This window comes from Sceloporus occidentalis, unplaced genomic scaffold (genome assembly GCF_023333645.1).
Source record: "Sceloporus occidentalis isolate IW3139 unplaced genomic scaffold, rSceOcc1.0.p SCAF_191, whole genome shotgun sequence".
In the NCBI taxonomy this organism is placed as follows: domain Eukaryota; kingdom Metazoa; phylum Chordata; class Lepidosauria; order Squamata; family Phrynosomatidae; genus Sceloporus; species Sceloporus occidentalis.
In genome coordinates this window covers 381537-402154 of record NW_028317171.1, presented here as the reverse complement: position 1 = coordinate 402154, position 20618 = coordinate 381537, and the positions used below count along the sequence as shown (strand labels likewise).

Here is a 20618-nt window from a genome sequence, read left to right as displayed (position 1 = left end):
AGATGATGAATTAACCCCACAACCTTATTTTTTACTTTTGCCACAGAAGGCATGTGATATCATCGCCCTGACATATATGCTTGTAGATAAATATACTGTCGGCCCTTCTTATACACGGATTTTTTATACACGGATTCAAGCATACACGGTTTGAAAATGTTCAAAAAAAGTATAAATTTCAATTATCAAACCTTGATTTTCCATTTTTTTATAAGGGACACCATTTTGCTATGTCATTATATTCAATGGGACTTGAGCATACACGGATTTTGTTATACACGGGGGATCTTGGAACCAAACCCCAGCGTATAACAAGGCTCCACTGTAGTTTAAAAGATCAGACCCAAATTGCATTTACTTAGAATTATACATCTTGGAAACATACTTATTACATAGTTGTGGTGTGTGGATTAGTTGAAGATTATTACAAATAAAGAGTAGGTGTGGTAGAAACATAGGCCTTATGCACAATCCAAATTATATATACCGTATTTTCTGGCGTATAACACGACTGGGCGTATAAGATGACCCCCAACTTTTTCAGTAAAAATATAGAGTTTGGGATATACTTGCCATATAAGACTACCCCTCTTCCTGTGAAGCTGGGGGCTGGCCGTGCACTTGTGCGCAGGCTTCAAAGAGCCTCCAGAGGCCTGTGAAGCCAGCAGCCAGCCATGCGTACGCACACAGGCTTCAAGGGCCCTCCAGAGGCCTGTGAAGCTGGCAGCCAGTCGTGCATGCTTGCACCAAGGCCATTGGAGGCCTGGAAGGTGGTAGGAGGCCGGCAGCAGCACGGAACAGGCCAGGTGAGTGTGCCGGGCCACGGGGACCTCTTGTTGCTGGGCTCAACCTGGTGTATAAGATGACCCCAACTTTTGACCCAATTTTAGAGGGTCAAAAAGTCGTCTTATAAGCCGGAAAATACGGTACACAAGCATTTTCACTTATCAGATTTACAGATGACACCAAACTAGAAGGAGTAGCTAATACCCCAGAGGACAGGATCAAAATTCAAAATGACCTTAAGAAATTAGAAAGCTTGGCCAAAGCTTACAAAATGAATTTCAACACAGAGAAATGTAAGGTACTGCACTTAGGGTGGAAAAATGAAATGCACAGATATAGGATGGGGGACACCTGGCTGAACGAGACTACATATGAAAGGGATCTGGGAGTCCAAGTAGACCACAAATTGAACATGAGTCAACAGTGCAATGCAGTATCTAAAGAGGCCAATGCAATTTTAGGCTGCATCAATAGAAGTATAGTGTCTAGATCAAGGGAAGTAATAGTGCCACTCTATTCTGCTTTGGTCAGGCCCCACCTGGAATATTGTGTCCAGTTGTGGGCACCACAATTCAAAAAGGATGTTGAGAAACTGGAGCGTGTCCAAAGGAGGGTGACTAAAATGGTGAAGGGTCTGGAAACCATGCCCTATGAGGAATGACTTAGGGAGCTGGGGATGTTTAGCCTGGAGAAGAGAAGGTTAAGAGGTGATATGATAGCCCTGTTTAAATACTTGAAAGGATGTCATACTGAGGAGGGAGCTGATTTGTTTTCTGCTGCTCCAGAGACTAGGACCCGGAACAATGGATGCAAGCTCCAGGAAAAGAAATTCCACCTCAACATTAGGAGGAACCTCCTGACAGTAAGGGCTGTTTGACAGTGGAACAAACTCCCTCTGTGTGTAGTGGAGTCTCCTTCCTTAGAGGTCTTTAAGCAGAGGCTGGATGGCCATCTGTTGGGGATGCTTTGATTGAGATTTCCTGCATGGCAGGGGGTTGGACTGGATGGCCCTTGTGGTCTCTTCCAACTCTATGATTCACAGTCCAGGAAAAGCTGCATGTATCTACCAGAACTGTCGTTAATGAATTACCAGTGAATCCCAGAGACCAAAAATTTAAAAGGAGCTGGTCAGCTTTCAGAGAGCAGTTCTTCTGAGAGGTGTGAAATGCACAGAAAAATTAATCTATTAGTAGTTATCTATATCCAGGTTGGCCATTTTACATTACCATACCATTCATATAGGTGAGAATGCAGACATATCATACATGGAAAACATCCTACAAATGTAGACTGTATTGCTAGCTTGCACAAACCTTCACCCTACAGGTCGAGTCTTCCTTATCTGGAATTATCAGGCCTAACCTGGAATGCTGTGTTCATTTCTGGGTACCACAATTCAAAGATTTACTGAGAAATTAGAGTATGTCCAAAGGAGGGGAACCAAAATGGTTATAGGTTTGGAAACCATGCCCTATGAAGAGAGACTTAGGAAGCTGGGGATGTTTAGCCTGGGAAAGAGAAGGTTAAGGGGTGATAAGATAGCCCTGCTTAAATATTTGAAGGGGTCTCATATTGAAGCTGGAACAAGCTTGTTTTCTGCTGCTTCAGATAATAGGACCCAGAACAGTGGATTCAAACTGCAGGAAAAGAGATTCCACCTAAACATTAGGAGAAACGTCCTGATAGTAAGAGGTGTTCAATAGTGGAACACACTCCCTCAGAGAGTGGAGAAGTCTCCTTTGGAGGTTTGTAAACAGAGGCTGATGGCCTTCTGTCGGGGGTGCTTTATTTAATTATGGTGTTTATACCCTGCCCTTCAGCCCTTAAAGGCTATCAGAGCGGCTTACAATTATTATTTTTAATTAGACGGTTCCCTGCCCTCAGGCTTACAATCTAAAAGACATGACACAAAAGGAGAAAGGAATGGTGCCAGGAAAGGGGATGAGGTCCAGTGGTTCTTCTCTCCCTCGGAGGCCTGGACCAAGGCAGATGGACTGGAGGGAGGGCTCTTCTTCTTCAGGCTAGCCCTGGTGGAGCTGGGCCTGCCTGTTCACTCCCTCACAGGCTGAAGGATGACAGTTATCATGGAGGGAGGGCTTTGATTGTGTGTTCCTGCATGGCAGAAAGTGGCTGGACTAGATGACTCTTGTGGTCTCCTCCAGCTCTAGGATTCTGTGAAAATACTTGAAAACCCGCAACTTTTTTTCATGGGTGGCTCAGATAGTGATTGGGTTTCCGATGGTAAAATGTATACAAACCTAGTTTCATGTACAGAATTAATAAAATGGTTGCATAAAATTACCTTCAGAATATGTGTATAAGGTGTATATGAAACATAAATATTTTGTTGAGAACTGGGTTATATTTCCAAGATATCTCATTATATACGTATATGCAAATACAGGTATTCCAAAATCCCCCCTCAAAAAATCTGAAATCCAAAACACTTTTGGTTAGATTTCAGATAAGGGAGGCTTAACCTGTACTGTATAATGCTTTACATGTGGTGCTTGAAAATAATACTTGTAGTCCATTCTGTACAAGGCAGGATAGGACTGAATGGTGTTTAAATGCCAGCTATGTTCCTATCTCCGAAGCCATTTAGAAAAAAAAAAATTGTCAGGTTTGCTAGGGTTTATGTGGACAGTTCTAACTAGGATCCCTATTGCAATTTAACCTTTGGAGAGTTCCCATTCAAAGACATGAAGTTAATAAGCGCATGGCAGGGGGTTGGACTGGATGGCCCTAGTGGTCTCTTCCAACTCTACGATTCTATGATTCTATGATTCTATGATTCTATGTAATATAAGGAGGACTAGCTCTGATGCAGGAGAGGATAGCCAGGCTCATATCCTCCTTCCTTATAAGACACTGAAAAATGTACCTTGCAATCAGATCAGATAATGGTTCTTCCACAGAAAGACTTTTCATAGGACAATTAAAACTAACCTAAAAAGTCTGAAGGAGCCCCTTGTTGGGTTGCCAGCAGTAGCTAATCCGTCTAAAGTCTCCAAGCAAAGATTGAAGCACAAGGGCTCCCAAACTCATTGCTCTGCTGGTCTTAAGGTCACTGAACAGCTTCAGGAGTAAGAGGTATTGTAGGTATATGAGCTGTCACTGGTCACATATGAGCTATATAAGCTGTCGCATCAGTGCTAACACAAGTACTTTCTGGTAGACTGTAGCACCTACATTGTAGATTTCACAGCAGATTACCCTACCGGTGAGGTGTTGTCTGAGAGATACAGCTAATAGATATTTCTGAAGATCTTGTAAGCAACAGATCTTGTAACTAGCAGTAACCAACTATTATTATTTATGGCACAAAGTTGACCTGGAAGAATGTGGATGCTTTCTCCCTAATGATATCTACAATGCTAACTCCTGCTTCCTCATGCCTTTTTCAATGTGCTGGCATTCTGCTTCTTCCAGAAAATATGGCTGCTTACTTGTGACACAGTAAGAAAAGAGTCTGTAATTCTTACAAAGACACAGTATATGGAAATCCTTTTTTTTTCCCTTGGAGGAAGTGTGTGTGTTGTATACTGTAACAAAAAATTTATGGCATATCTTATATTTATAAAAAAAAAACCCTTGTGTTAAGAACTGTTCTGCAAAGTATTGTCAGTGTGGTAGATTAAGTTAAATTGAGTTGCAATTGTTAGGTGGCAAAGTATAAAAAAGTGAATTCAAAGGAGCGCTGTTTGTGAAGATCTCCAATCTAGCAGAAGGGAGAAAGTGTTTTTCAGCCTCATCCCACCCTGCCTCCATATGCTGTAGAGGACCTGCTGCACTGGGAAGTGACATGGTTGTGTGACTTTGAGTTTGGATGGGTGATGAAAATCACTTTCACCTTCTTCCACTAGCAGAGCCTTTGCCTAGATCAATGATCTGTAAATGGAAGAGCCCTGGCAGTGTACAGAAAAGTCCCACTGGAAACAGCCCAGATTTTTGTAATGTATAAATGTGATTAATACATGAGAGACGAAAAGAGAAATACTGGGTTTATCAAACACTCAGTCAACAAAACAAGGCAATAACCATCCCTAAAGACTAAAACTTCTCATGTGCAGATATAGCACAATGTATCTGTTTCATCCATTATTCTGTGTCAATAAGCATAGGCCCAGTGAGTCCTGTCCCATTTTAACACTGGTATGATTGACTTGAAGATAGTTATGAAAACAGTTCAGATTTGGGAGCATTTTTCCTTGCAAATCAAATAAAGTAAATAAAGTTATTTTGTAGCTGCCTGTGAGGTGTATGTTTTCTTACTGAAATTCTGTTCTTCATATTACTGTCCTTATTTGTATAATTTAACTGAATATTTGGCTTTAGGTCAGTGTTCTTATTTTGATAGTAAAGGGAATGAGGAAATGACAATTAAATGTGATTTTAACCAGAGAGAGTAGTGTTACAGCAAATAAAATCATGCTGAAGTGAAACAGACTTCTACTTAATTATGACATTTTTGCATAACAACAACAATAATCAGTTCATATTCACACAAAATGTGTTCTAATCATGTTGAACAACTGTTCTGTCATAATTCTGATCCCATTGTTTTATAAAATTGAGTTGCTGAAGTGAAACTGGTCGATTTTTTTTTTAATTTCAAGCAGTAGTTCTGTACAGTCTCACTTACTGCCCTGGTAAATGGGCATTATTTTCTCCATTCAAAAGTTGCTCATATTTTTCCCAATTTTTGTATCTCTAAAAGTTATTTAATTTTAGATACGACAGAAATGCTGTAAATGTGAAATGATTAAAATATTGGTTGGATGTGCAAAAGCTTTAGCATGTCTCATAAATCTTGGGCTGCAAATGCTATTTCCTCGGTATCGGCAATTTGTTTTCGCATGTCATTCTGTTTGATAATGTAGCCTTTTATCTTCTGCATGCAAAAAAAGTTCAATATTGTGATTTCCCCCTCATGTGACATACTACCCTAATGTTTATTGTCCTTATTGTAGGCAGGCAGTGTGACACCTAAATCACCTTCCACTGACATCTTTGATATGGTTCCCTTTTCTCCCATATCCCCTCAGTCATCAACACCTACTCGCAATGGCACACAGCCTCCACCAGTGCCGAGTAGATCTGCAGAGATCAGTAAGTTTTGTAATGAGTGACCTAACAATTTGCTTATATTGGTGTGTTTCTTCATGCGACAAGAAGGGTTTATTTGCATCAAAGCAAAATATAGTCTAAAGAAAACTCACTCATGTACTAATTGTGTGGGGTGCAGGTTGCTTTTGTTTAGTGGGTGGTTGCACCATCTGATTCTTCAATGTATGTACAGTTGAAGTAATAGAATTATCATTCAATAAAGAAATTAACGTACTGGTCACAATCTGATCCAATTTTGATTGGAATTGTAATCTGACCCTACTAACTACCACCTATATTTCCAAAACAAACCAAAAACCATTGCTTATTTATTGTATGTTTACCTTTGCTTTTCACTTGTTGATCAGCTAAATATGTACCACAGGATGTGACACTAAAAGTTTGGAATTTCAGTTTTATAGTTTCACTTGCTACAATGGTAATATTAGGATGTCTTAATGCACACCTTGTCAAACAACAACAGTCTGGTCCCTTCTTAAGTTCAGCAGAAAACTTCGAGCTTCTTTAAATATCATGCCATCTCAGCTGTGAATCATCTGCTACTGGTCTCTTATTTGCTCCAGTGCTTGCAACGGAGGGTGCAGCTGTCCAATATTCTAGTATTGGAAGAAGCACAGTGTTACAGAACTGTTCAAGAACATTCTACACAGCTATGCAGAACTACTCAAATTGTACATTCTGAAGAACCTGAGAGGAAACATCAGTAAAATGTTGTTTTTTTCCAATATAAAGTCGACCCTCTGTTTTCAGAGGGGATCTGTTCTGTACCACGCACACACACACACCCCACGAAAATGGAGTTTCACATATATTCAAGCCTCGTGTGGGAGCACATGGGAGCGCACCTCAGGCACACACCCCATTATTTTCCCCTCCGTTCATCCTTGCACGTAAGCAAGGGACAGTTTCCAAAACCGCGAGAACGGAGGGAGGACTGTACTTTGAGCTGTGTGCTAAAGTGAAATGGCTGTGATTACTACTTCACACACAAAAGCTACCAAATAATTTGTGCACTTCTTGTGTTATCCATAATTAATCTTAAATCTTATAAGACGTTACCAAATATTTACCAGTTTGAAATTAATTGTTTTGGCAAGGGACACATTTACCCTACAATGTTTGCTTGGCTTGTTTCCTGCTCCTTGTTTTATGACATAATTTCACTGGTGGTAGCTACCTTTTTCTTGACAGACAACTCACATGAGTTATCCCTCTTGATGGAGTATCACAAAAGGAAGGCATAAAAAAAAACTTTGCTTGATATGTTGTCATCAGCATATATCAGTAAATAAGTCAGTCAGTTTAGCTACATCACAATAGTGCTGAGTGGAATTTCAAGTGAAGTTCATGTAAGTCAGAGTTCAGCAGCCTGAGGCCCATGTGCTGCATGTACTTTTCAAGACTGCTCTTGCAGCATCCACAGTGTAGCCACACTACTGCCTAAATTGGTGTCATTCCCACCACCAAGGTAGCAGATACAGGCTTCCAAATGTGGTAGCACTGCCACCAGAAGCATGCCATAAATACTAAGTAGATCTTTTTCTGTTGCTCCCCTCCAGTCAAAATAGATAGTGTTTATGTAGAAGTTGGACTAGATCAGTGATTCCCAAATTTTGTGCCTCCAGAACCCAGACTTCCTGATTGGTGGCCTTGCAATTTCCAGAATTCGTAATTGTTGGCCAAGATGGCTGGGGTTTCTGGAAGTTGAAGACCAAAACACATGGAGGAACAAAGTTTGGGAATCACTAGACTAGATTATCTGATGTCATTCCAATTTGTGTGGAAACAAATTTCATGAGGAAAATCTTTAAGCATCTGGTCACCTCCCCAGACGATAGCCAGAGAGATGTATTTTCCTGAGCGGAATATGAAGTGCTTAACACAAGTCTGCTTCTACTTCATAAGGTATGGAACATTGATGCCTTGCTTAAAAGCCAAAGATCATTTCTTGCCTTAAGCAGGTGACCTTCAACCTTTGTGAGGGAAGTGTCAAAATTGAGAGGGACAGTCAGTTCCTGTTCTGAAGAAATCATGGAAATCTCCAGCACTTTTGAAAACTCTGAAGAAAAGCAGGAGAGTTCCAGTGACTCATGGCAAGGAAATAGACACACAGTTATTTCAGGAATTCACAACCTTGATGTTCAGATGTAATTTTTGATATGTACTTAGGCCAAATGCTTTAAGACTGGACATTTTCAAAGATCAAAGTGTTTCAGAAGAAAGAACAAGTCCAGCCATGAATAAAATCTCATGCTTCTTCCATTACAAATTGGCTGATCCCCTCTTCTCTGGAAGTCTTATTTCCTTAACATTATGCTCTCAGGTTCTTATGACAATAGCTTACTTTTAGGCCTCCCAATAGGACATATTGAGTTCTATAACTCAGGTCTTCTTCAAGGAGATACACTTGTCTACATAAGAAGTTGCTCCTTTCTTTAAGGAAAGCTTGGTAATATACAAGTCCGACTTGCTCCATACAATCAATCTTCAGATCTAGGCTTTGAACTAAGTACTGGGAGGAAATGTGGGAGGAAGAAAAAAAACTGTTTAGCAACTTACATTTTAAAGCTACTAACTATATTTCAAAAATAAATTGAAAACATTAAAAGTACAGTGTGCCCTCATTATCTGAGGGCTTTCTACCCACAGATTGAAGCATCTGCAGATGGCAAGCCCCCATTGCCCCCAATGGCAGCTCGTGCACAGCTGCACCATTGTCTCCAATGGTGGTGTGTGCATGCAGCTGTGCCGCCATTAGGGACTATAGAACGTCATTGTTTGGAGACAACAGAAGCTTACCTGAAGTCCCACTGTCCCTAAAGGTGGTGCGGCTGCATACATGCACCTCCATTGGGGCCAACGTGGGCTACCCCTAATGGTGGCACTGCTGCATGCATGTACCGCCATTGGGGACTTTAGGTCCTGCTGTTTTTGGTATCCATGAGGGGTTCCAGAATGGATCCCCCATGGATACCAAGGTCCCACTGTAACTGAACGTTTCAAGCTAAGAGCAGTAATGATGCAGAATTCCTTCATGAAGTTGTAAAACCAGAAATGAAATGGATGATTAAATAAAACCAAAGGACTAAGAAAGATGTGGCGAATGTGTAGTATACAGCCAATGTGGAGCTGACCAGACTGTTTATAACGTCTCCAGGGGACCCCTAGTATCTATGCTAAAATGGCAAAATAAATATATGGTTTGTTTGTTTTGCTAAAAATGGTTTCACATGACCTTAAGGGCAGTAGAAGAAGCAATTTTGGGTGGTCACATTACCCCCTGGGATCAGTAGGGACTATATTCTCTCCCTAAGGCTGTTTGAATCCTAAAGGGGGAAATAAAACCTTTTTTCAACTAGGAAATAAACCTGAAGATGATTGCTAGTTTGCCTTCGAGCTGAAAAATAGCCTGTCCGAAGCCCAGAATAGGTTCCAGAATTATAACCATTTAAAAAGCAGATGTGTGTTTCCTTGATATTGAAAACTTCGTTAAATTTCTGGGGGAAAAATCTGAAATTTAAGTCATAAACCCTTGAAACTGAAAACATACCCCTAAGTATCATATATTACGGAAGTGTTTGAAGGAATATCTAGTCACTCTCTCCTATCAGAAAATAGAAATGATTTCTTCATGAAATTCATTTCAAGGATAAACAACAGGTACAAATGAATACACAAAGTTGATAGAAAGTCTGAAATAAAGGGGGGGATATATAATTGAATTTGTTACTGCGATATTATGGTATTGTACCATTGTAAAACTAGTTTGTAAGACAATATAATTTAAACCAAAACATCCAGGACATAAAACACTTACATTGACAAGTTATAGTGGGAAGGGGGAGAAGGAAAGAGGTGGTTCCAAGCTTTCCACTTTCTGTCTGAAGACATTTTTAACTTGCCCTACATAAATACAAAAATCATGTGATTGATTCTATGTGAATCTATTCTGATGAAGTGTCATCCCACCTCCTTTTTTCTGCACTTGTTGATCATCTCTGACAGCTGGGATTACAGGTGCTGTGTCATAAATAAAAATGAAAGGCAAAGTCTTTTTAAAAAAGAAACATTGCCAAAAAATGTTGCAAAACCATTACCAAAACCACTAACCTGGTAAGTTAAGGATCACTTTCTAGAATAATTTACTAATTCTGCCTGTCTATACTTATTGGCTACTCATTCATACTTGAGTCTCTGACTGGCCTTCAATGGCATAACATATTTTTTATTTTATTTATTTATTTTATTTATACCCTGCCTTCCTCCCAGCATGGGATTTGAGGTGGCTTACAGCCATTTACAATTATACTCCATGAAGACATGGTCTAGAATTTCTAGAGATGCCCTGTGATCAACCCAAGAAGCATTATTTTAGGTGAAAGAAGACAAAATCAGTATCATTTCATGAGTTCTTCAGAGGAGTTAATAGGCAGTGGTCTAGAGTAGCTTGCTGAACCGAAATATACCAATTTGACCTTCTAGAAGGCAGCATAACTATGGCTACAAATGTTATTTGGGGCTTCAGGGTTGACATTTTACCAGCTGTCTTTAAATCTGAGTTTCTATATTATGTTCTGTCTCCCATGTGTTGCTGACTCCTTGTTTTTTGTTTTTAATTCTTTCTAGAGAGAGACCTTTTTGGAGCAGAACCTTTTGACCCTTTTAGCTGCGGAGCAGGAGATTTCCCTCCAGACATTCAGTCCAAACTAGATGAGATGCAGGTGATCAAATATTTACTATTCCACACAAAAATGTTTTCAGTGCCATGTAAACAATGGGCTCTTAAGAGGGAAAATAGATCATGTGGCGGGCAGTGTGTTCATAGCCTATTAGATGTTCAGTGTGACAACAACAACAAGGAGAATGGTTAGCTCAATTATTAACAGAGAGTTTATCTTCATCTGTAGAATAAGTTATCTCCATGGACCTTCTTCACTTGTTCTGGTCCTAAAACACTACTGCTGTTCAACTACTTATCAATAATACATTTTGAGCCCTACAAGACCTTTTGCCCATATTTTTAATTGCCGCTGCGAAACATAGCCTGTCTATTGTCATTTTATTGTCTCCTTGGAGCTTTGGACATTCCTCACCCACCCCTTTCAGACCAATAATACAAAGGATATCATAAAAAGAATATTGAGTGTTATCTTTATATCTTCTGACTTTAATATGCAATTTAATTATTTATTAAATGTATAACTAAATTTGTAGAAATATTACTGATGCTAACCAGTCTACTGAAAGGTTTTATATTTCTTCTGTCTCCTTGTGCATTCATGGACGTGCAGCGTCAACGATGGTTGGTATATAATTTTTTACTAGCTTCAGCCTGTCTCTTATGAAGTTTGTGTGATATGTTGTTGATGTTGCTAATGTTTGAGCTGTTGTCCAAGATCTAAGCTTGAGTCCCAACAATAGCCATTCATAACCATTGGCCTTTTCTTTTTCCTTTTCTTTTTTATGACATTACACTTGGATAATTTATTTCTGTGTCATATTGACTGCACAAACTGTTTCTGAAGCAGTCCTCACTAACCAAGAAATACTTATTTTGAAAGTTACCATGCCAGAAACATTTGGTTCAATTATATTTATTTAGGATGTGTTTTTATACTCTAAAATGCAGCATCTCAGCCTCAGGTCCATGAGGTAACTCAAAATGAGAATATGACAATACACTTAAACAGACATACTTGCTCAGTAACTCCCTCTTTGCAGCTCAGCAACAAAGGAATATCATACAAACCACTGTATGTATATTTATTTATTTTTTATTTATTTATTTCCCGCTCTTTTCCCAGGACTGGGACTCAGAGTGGCTTCACAGCATTAAAAAAACAATACTATTAAAAACATTTTTAAAAACTTACATTGAAAAGAATTTTTAAACTGGTCCAACATCACAGCCTGTCCTTATAGCAATTCCTTAAATTCTATATATATCCTAGTTGAGTTCTCTAAAACCTGGTACACCTGGATTATTTCTGCAGTATAAATGCAGCCAAGGAGAGATGAGGAAGTCATGAGGAGAATATTCAAAAGGGAAACTTCGGGATCATTGGTAGGGATCTACGTTATTCATAAAATGGATTACCTGTGAGTCAGAGGAAGAGTACAAGAGTAAATGTATAGGGCAGAAACATTAAATATCTTGTAGTCCCGTAAAAGGTCACATATGTTCTGTCTCTGAAATATGCCTAAGCCATAAGTGATTGTTTTACAAATCTCTATGTCATATTCCAGTAGGGATTTCTTCCTATCATCCAAATATATCAATAGATAATATGGAACAGGCCCTCTACTGGGACATTATTTATAAAGTTAAAACAGAGACAGCCCATCCCACAGTTCTGAAACTTTTAGGGCAGTTAACAGAACAGATTACAAACAATCAACATATGAACATATAAAGACAACATAAAACAGCATGAGTAAACACATAGAGCTGAAAGAAAGTTGCAATGTAATACTAGAAAATATGAGATTTGGCAGCAGATAAGCTTCCTGCTGGGACATTTTGCTGTTTGGCTCCTGCCTAACGTAAGAACAAGGGAAACATTCAGAAAAGAAGATTTTATTAAGGAGATGGCTTTGTGAGGAAGTAGATTTTTTATACATCCAAGTTCCCAGACAAATATCCCTTTAAGGCTGTAACGCTACATGCCCTTCTCTGAGAGTAAGTCCAATGGAAATGGATTACTGAATATGTATGTACAGGACTGTAGCCTTATAGGCTGAGAGGAGGTTTTTGAATTATCCATAGATGGAACACTAGTCTGTAAACGTTTGGACTACCTGAAGTAAACAACTGAATCTCAGTTGGAAAGTCAGTGATGAATTCAACATTTTTAATTTTTCAATCATACTTCCATGAGATATGATGGAAGGCACCCAAAAACCCAAGGCTTTAGCAAGAGTTACTGTTTCCCTAATTAATAAGTAGATATGAAATGAATTTGAGTAAGTTATAGGACATGGGGGACAGACTTTCCACCACTTACAGTTTTATAAAGTTAAGGTGAAGTATAAATTAGGTCAAACTGTATTTTAAAGAAACTGCAACTTATTCAATTACAGTGTTTTTCTCTGTACTCTTGTTTAGGTGCCACGTTTTGGGGTCTAATCTTTTCAGGTTTTCCAGATAGCCTCATTAGAAGGTTAGACTTCATAGGATTTGTAAGATTCACTCTGTAGTTAGAGGACAAGATATAAAAATATGTAATTCATATGATATGTTATTGTTAAAGATAACTATTCATATAAAAAAATTAAGGGATATATCACATATTGTATCTCCATAATTTTAAAGAGATTGTGTTTGGAAAGAAAGTTGACTCCTCTATGTTTATTAGGTTAGATATTGTAACGGCAATGGACAAGGTGATGGTTAATCTGTTGGGACAAACTGGAAACAAATTGATTGTGGTATTACTTTTGAAAAAATGTAATGATTTATGCATTCAGATTATAACCCCAGAAAGCATGGTTGTTTGCGATTGATTTTTAAATTAGCATCTAAAAGATTAAAAATTGCATTGGATGCAAAAAAGGGGGGAAAGAATCAAGTAACAAAAACTGGAAAGACTGCGTAGAGTATGAATAATAATATGTTTGTAATAAAGACCATTGGCATGAGGACTGCTGTCCCAGTTGAGGTACCAATGAAATTGAATATTTTTAAGTCCCAAAAGACAAGTGTTTATCTTGTAGCATTGACTGAATACATCTTCAGAAATTCCATCAGCAACAGATTTGAGGATAAAAACCAGGGCTCCATTTCCCAAGAGCAATTATTAGTGTCTTTACCAACATAAATTACACCTCATTACTGTTTCATTATGAATGAAAAGGCATCATGACTTTCTGTATTAGATAACACATTTTAATACAAAACACCATGTAAGGGCATTATCTGGAAGTGTGGTATGTGTAACTAAATGCATCTGATTTATATTCTGTAACAAGGGCTTAACAATGGTGGTTTGCATACAGTATAGCAACTTAGCTAAACAGTCCAGAATGTTTGGAAGTAAAGCTTGTGGCTCCATGGACCATTTTATTCAAATTGACTCATAGACCTACTTCACACATATTCTCAGCTTGCTACTTAAATGTTGACTGGCCATCTCAGAGTGGGGAGTAACATTTGGACACTTCTCTTCAATACTTGAATTACAAGCAGCATTCGTTAGGGTGGCCTTGCACCTTGCTTTACTGAGCATTTAGCTTTAAATGGCTGTCTAGTCCAAGTCCAATTTATTGATGAAGAACTATGAAAAGAGACAGCCGTGGGGGCTTTGAGATTGGTGAACAAATTCAGAGCTCATGTGGTCAAAGTCCACCATGGTAAAGTATTTATCTTTAAATTATAGCAATTATTTATAAATTAGCAAAAAAATTGCAAATTATGCTCCTGTTTAGAAAGATGCATTTCCACTTGTCTAATTTGTTTGTTTGTTTGTTTGCAAAGGGCCACCTTAGTGTTCACCCACTAGAAGCCTGATACTGTTCTAATACCACACCGATAAGACTAGCACAAAAGGAAAATAGGTTGAGGCATTAATTTATACACATGGTTCATAAGCAAGCACATGGCTATTATCACTTCCGTGGCAGTTGGAAAAGCACCTTTGAAGTGGGGAGCCTAGTGAATGCCTTTTTCTTTAACTGCTGTTGAAACTAATTTTGTTAGGAAAACGTTCCATACTTTACCTTTATTATTCCCATGAAGACTATTATTATATTACTTAATAGTCTTTTTTCCATCCATTTGTAATTTCAGCTGGGAATTATTAAAGGTTCTGGCACTCACCATTCTAGCAAGTGTCTTAAATATTTTGGAACAGCATTTACCTATTATAGGGTCTGCCATAGGATCAGTAATATGAAGAAGAAGAAGAAGAAGAAGAAGAAGAAGAAGAAGAAGAAGAAGAAGAAGAAGAAGATGATGATGATGATGATGATGATGATGATGATTTCATGAAACAGTAGCAGATGTTAGAAAGGAACATTGCCAAGGCAATACTAAGAATCACAGGGTTCTTGAGCAATACCAACATTGATCATCTCCTTATTGTCTCATCTTATGTGGCATGTTCATTTTCTATTGCAAAAGAGAGGTCCTTTGAGCATTTCCTGCATCAGTTAAGAAAGAATACACAAAGATTAAGCATAGCGCTTTCTGTTTTGATGGCTGCTTTCATTTGTTCTCAGCTTCCACCTGGGTTAATTTGTTACACTAAAAATAGTTGAGGGCTATTCTGTCATTATTGTAAATATGCAGCTCCAAAAACACAGTGCTAAATGACTAACTAATCTTAATGTTAAGCAAGATCTTATCTGGGCATATATGACTGACACTACACACACATGTTGTTGTTGTGTGTCTCCAAATCATTTTTTTACTTATACCTCATAGAATCATAGAATCGTAGAGTTGGAAGAGACCACAGGGGCCATCCAGTCCAATCCCCTGCCATGCAAGAAATCCAAATCAAAGCATCCCCTTTCTTGGAAAGTTTCTTTAGGCTGGTTTGCTATTGCCATCCCCTGAGGCTGAGAGAGTGTAATTTGCCCAAGGCTCCCCTGTTTTTTTTATACTCAAGCAGGGAATCAAACCCTAACTTCCACAGTTATAGCCAATTCTCCAACCACTGCACACACACAGCATAAAAAAACCACTACTGTTATTAAAACTGAGTTATAAATAAAACTTTTCAGAAGTTTTAATGCAGTACCTCCATACACAAAGTTGCCCAAAGGTAATTTTTGTCCATGTTCAACTGGGGGGGGGGAGGGGAGTGAGGATGCAACTAACCAGGGCACACATGTTTGTAAAACTACCGTAAGGTCATCTTTACAAAGTATCTTAAGTTATTCTTTCTTTGTTTTTCCTTCTCTGTTCCAGGAGGGGTTCAAAATGGGACTGACTCTGGAAGGCACAGTATTTTGTCTCGATCCTCTAGACAGCAGGTGCTGATGTCAAGAATAGAAATTTGGAAATACACTATCATTTTTTTAAAAAAATGTTTTAAAAATGTATTACAAATACTATAAATGTGCCAAAAATGTTTTTCAATATGTTAACTTTTGTGAGGCTTGCTTCTGTAAAACTCCAAATGGATTCCAGTATTATCTCTGTACAAATGTAAAAAAAGAGAAAAAAAAGTCTCATGTGTATATGAAACCGAAATGAAGTCACATTGCTTTTCTTTCACTTACCCGTTTTGAAAGTTGTCACCTGTACTTTGTGGCAAATCACCATGTGTTTGTGGAAGTCATTTCGACCATTCATGCATACTACGTTTGCATAGGCAGGTAACATCCTTTGTGACTGTGATTGGCAACAGCAACACTTTTTAAAAGTTAAAACCCCTCAGTGGGTTTAGTTCCAAAACTGCAAGTGAATAGTCATACAATATGGTCAAAAATCATGGTGATTCTGAAAATAACAGTATACATGGACTGCTAATGCTTCACAATAAAGCCTTGTTACTCAACATGATTCAAGTGGAGCCTCCAAAGCACTTGTGTGGCTCTTCTTATTAGCAATGCCCGTGTGTCTCCCAGGGCTGGCTTTTCTGCATGAACAGTTTTCCTTGATTTAAGATAACTGATAATTGGGGCTGGTTTTATATATTTCCAGTTCATTATGATTGTTGTGTGCTCTTCTTGCACTGAATGGAAACCTGTGATAGGAGTGCTTGGCATCACATGTGAGTCTTCTTTAAATGCCGACTAAAAGGAAGTGCTCTCTCCTAGGTCCACCCTATAGGTTCTGCCCTACTGGGACCAACCAATGATACTAATTGATGCTAGGGTACAATCCTAATTCACAGACAGCTGTATGGACTCTGGATGATCAACCATGCAAAAAGGAAGAGACCGTAGACACTAACAAATGGGATCCTAGCTGAACAGAGGCCCAGTCTTTAAAATATTAAAGCTGTAATTGTACTCAAATATCAGTGTACCAGTATTATATTATTTTGCTAAACATGTTCAAGATTTCTCATCAGATGTGCTACAAGCGAGCTTGTTCATTGCATTCTGAACAGTGCTTTGTGATTTTTTGGTGGGTTTTTCGGGCTATGTGACCATGTTCTAGAAAATTTTCTAGAAAATAGCCACATAGCCCGAAAAACCCACAAAAAACCATGGATGCCGGCCATGAAAGCCTTCGACTTCACAATGCTTTGTGATTCAGAGTTTCCTACACAATCACTATAAAAATATTATTGGTAATCACACCACACTTGCCTCTTCAAAATTGTATATTCACTTACAAGCATGTTTAGTACTGGGGCACATTACTCCACTTCTGAATACAGTTGCTTGGACATTCTCTTGACTTCAGTAAAGATTCACTTAAACTGGACATGCTTAGTGTGCTGGTGGTTGTTCAGTTGCTGTGTCTAACAGAAATTATTCAAATAGATTGCTAGGAATTATTCACTGTATACATGCCTTTCCTAAAAAATAAGGCTTGGTGTTTGAAAGTCAGGTCTTTTAAAGGATTTCAGAAGTCTATTTTCCAGTGTGTTAATGGCCCGGAGAATAGTCTGAAGGGACATAATACAGTACTACTCCTGGAATTTAGCAGTAAGGCCTGTAACGTACTGAAATAGGAAGTCACGGAGAAACTATATACAAATTAATTGGAGAAAAAAGTATGATGAATCTCATCCTATATCCTAATGCAAAATTTACAGGTGAGTAGACAACATATACTAAAAGAAGAATTAATACCTTATTAATGGTGGGGAAAGATTCTTCTGTTTAGAATTGTGCACAGCCACCAGTTGCTGGACATCTGTATACTGCTGCCATGTCTCTGCATAATCTTTTCGCTAGCCTTCAAACAAGCAATAAATGAATTGTTTGGTTGTGCATTCCATTCCTTCATCATTTCACTTCCTCCTTCATGTTTCCATTTCTCTTGCCATTTTGCTCAATCTTTGTCTAAAACATTACAACATATACCTTTCTGAGAAAGTTTTCTCTCCTGTAAAGATCTTTTCATTGAAAGAGAGACTTAAGATTTTGGGGTGGGGTGGGATGGGATGCATGGGAAAAATAAGATGAAAAAATGTGAGAGATTATTTTGTTGGCTTTATCTTTTGGAGGAAGGAAAAATAACTAGTTTTTTGGTACTTGGTTTGCAAAATATAGTTTTGGACCTTATACTGCAAGGTTTACAGAGACAATAGAATGCATTTATGCAATATTATTACCTTTTAAAGCTTAGTTCTGGCCTTGGAAGATGCTTAAGCAGATGCCTAGAAAGCCTGGGACTCTCCTCATGTTTTATATTAGGCAACTGCTTAGGTATGTGGCTCCACTGAGTCTTAACTATTTTGCATTGTGTTAAGTCTTCCTTCTTTATTTTTTGGTCAGTGTGCATGTATATCTATATCTATGGGCAAAATCCAAAGAGAACGGAATATGTGTGTAAGGTGCTTCTGCACAAGTCTGGAGGAGATGGCATTTGCCACTTTTTGGTGGCAAATGCCATTCCAGTGGGACCCCTGACTGTAGCCTGGGGGAAGGGGGACAAGTGGCTGAGTATGCAAACCACCACAAGTGACCCTTTCGATCCTGGTCTCTGTGCCTGTCCATATAGATATATATGAAATTACGAAGGAGTATAGTAGGCTGCATTTCGTAGAAAGAATTCTATAATTTTGTTTGTCATATAGTATTTTGCAATTTGTACAACAAGGATGTTTAGTAGCCATATTAATGGCTTTTTTAAACAAATAGAATTTGTATTTTTATCGTACTTTAAAGAAAGCTTTACGTAATAAGCATATATCTAGGGGCCATTTACTATGAATGGTGAAAAAAACACTCAGAAACTATTTGCACATTTTAAGAACTCTTTGTTTTACTGATTTTTATGGAGATTGATTCTGCAAATTGCTAAATGTGATCTAACTGATCAGGTCAGTACAAGGACACCTAAATTAATTCAGTAAGAAATTACATTTTTAATGAAATGGTTTAGTGCTCTGGTTGAAATTTGTATTTCTATGTAATCTCAAGTTGTCTGTTTTATTTTGCTTCTAATAAATGTTTTAAATAATTTTGTGTGGTCAAGTGAAATGTTTATTTACTACAAATACTCTGTGGGAAGACAAGAAGCTCTGATGTTGAACTCAGTTGTCCCAGTTCAGATCCGTGTGTGTACTTACATGAATTTATAGAGCAATAATGCCCACTATTCATGTCAATGGGAAGTTTAGTAGTGGACACACACACACGGACACACATGTGTGTGTGTGTGCGCGCACGTGTGCATGTGCACGTGTGCATAAAACAACAATAACAATGTGTCTTTAAGCCACTTGTCAATTTATAGTGAACTTGTGAATTACAGAGGGCTATAAGGCAAGGAATACTCAGAGGTGGTTTTGTGAGTTCATTCCTCTGAAATATATCCTACGCCACCTGGTACCTGTTGGTGGTCTCCCATCAAAACACTAACCAGAGCTGACCACATTTGGCTTCCAAAACAAGATTGGATCTGGTGCCTTTAGGTTTTTAGGGCCTCCCCCCACACACACACTTACTCACCAAGGAAAAGTTACCAGTGCTATTATGTCTCAATCAAAGCATGGCATTCTCTACAATTCCACCTACATTTGGTATACCAAGGGAATGACCAATGGTAGCCCTAAAACCTTTTGGCAACACAAATGACCAGACTAAGCAGTAAAAGAATGTAAATGCTATGCTATTTTTTTTTAAAATTAAGTTTTAAAATGTTCTTTAAAGACATCACAGATTACTAATTTTTCACTTTAACCATATAAAACAATGTACACATAATACATTTCGGTTGTGCATGTGATACTGTAATTTAAAGGTATAATTTTAATTTTTCTAGTTCTTCAACAATTGCCATTACATTCACTGATATATGGGAATTATTTTCTATGCGTAACGTTAGTACAAAAAACACTACCAAGGATTCTGTATGGTGGGACCATTGGGGTGTGTGTGTTACATCATGAGTTATCACACCAGGTAATGCCAACCCTAGTGAAGCCACTGGCACCAGTTTTCCATTGTCATCTCCCAACAGGCAAGCCAGCATTGGGCTGTTTTAGAGTTCGCTGTATTTTTCCCTAGTGATGTTTTTGTTCCTCTGTAATCCTCAAGATTCCCTTAAGCAAGTTTCCCTCTTTTTCTTCAGTGGTGTGATTTTAGCCGCATGAAGAACAGCATTCAGATAAAGAAGTTGGCTATTAATATATATTGTGCCATTAACTACCTAACATACAATCCATGGGAGTCATAGTCATTATTACAGTAGTCAATTTCTGTAATTAAGATATACATAATATAGTAGTAGAGTGCTAGTGTTACATAAAGAACCCTCTTGTTCTCTCTCTAATTTGTCACTTTCCATGATACAATTCTCCTGTGAACCAAGTAGCCTGCCCTGTCTTAAAGTGCCTTACCCAGGAATTCTTTTGTTGTCCTGTTTGGTTTCCATCACATCCTTAGTGCTGCTCAGGCCCATTGGTTCCTCTTTCTTCAATTGCTTTTATTTTATTGTTATTTGTTTGTTTTGCTCCCCCTCCCCGATGACAATTGAAGAAGAAAGCTTTGTAGAGTGTTGGGAGACAAAATACCATAGTTTTTTTGTTGATATGGAACTTAGCTGCTACCTTTTGATGCTTTCTGAAACAGAT

General features: G+C 38.3%; 1 protein-coding gene across 8 annotated transcripts in view; it reads left to right on the top strand.

The window, feature by feature from the left end:
* GULP1 (GULP PTB domain containing engulfment adaptor 1) overlaps nt 1-19004 on the top strand; it is a 198181-nt gene extending 179177 nt beyond the window's left edge. For 4 of the 8 annotated variants that reach the window (XM_089502036.1, XM_089502031.1, XM_089502032.1 and 1 more), the window contains 3 exons: nt 5760-5898; nt 10543-10637; nt 15827-19004. In XM_089502036.1, coding sequence (XP_089358162.1) covers nt 5760-5898; nt 10543-10637; nt 15827-15898 — 306 coding nt within the window. In that variant the 3' untranslated portion in view covers nt 15899-19004. Of the gene's footprint in view, nt 1-5759; nt 5899-10542; nt 10638-11207; nt 11219-15826 lie in introns of all 8 variants that reach the window. The other 4 variants (XM_089502037.1, XM_089502034.1, XM_089502038.1 and 1 more) reach the window with 2 other exon arrangements.
* Nucleotides 19005-20618: the final 1614 nt, after the last annotated feature.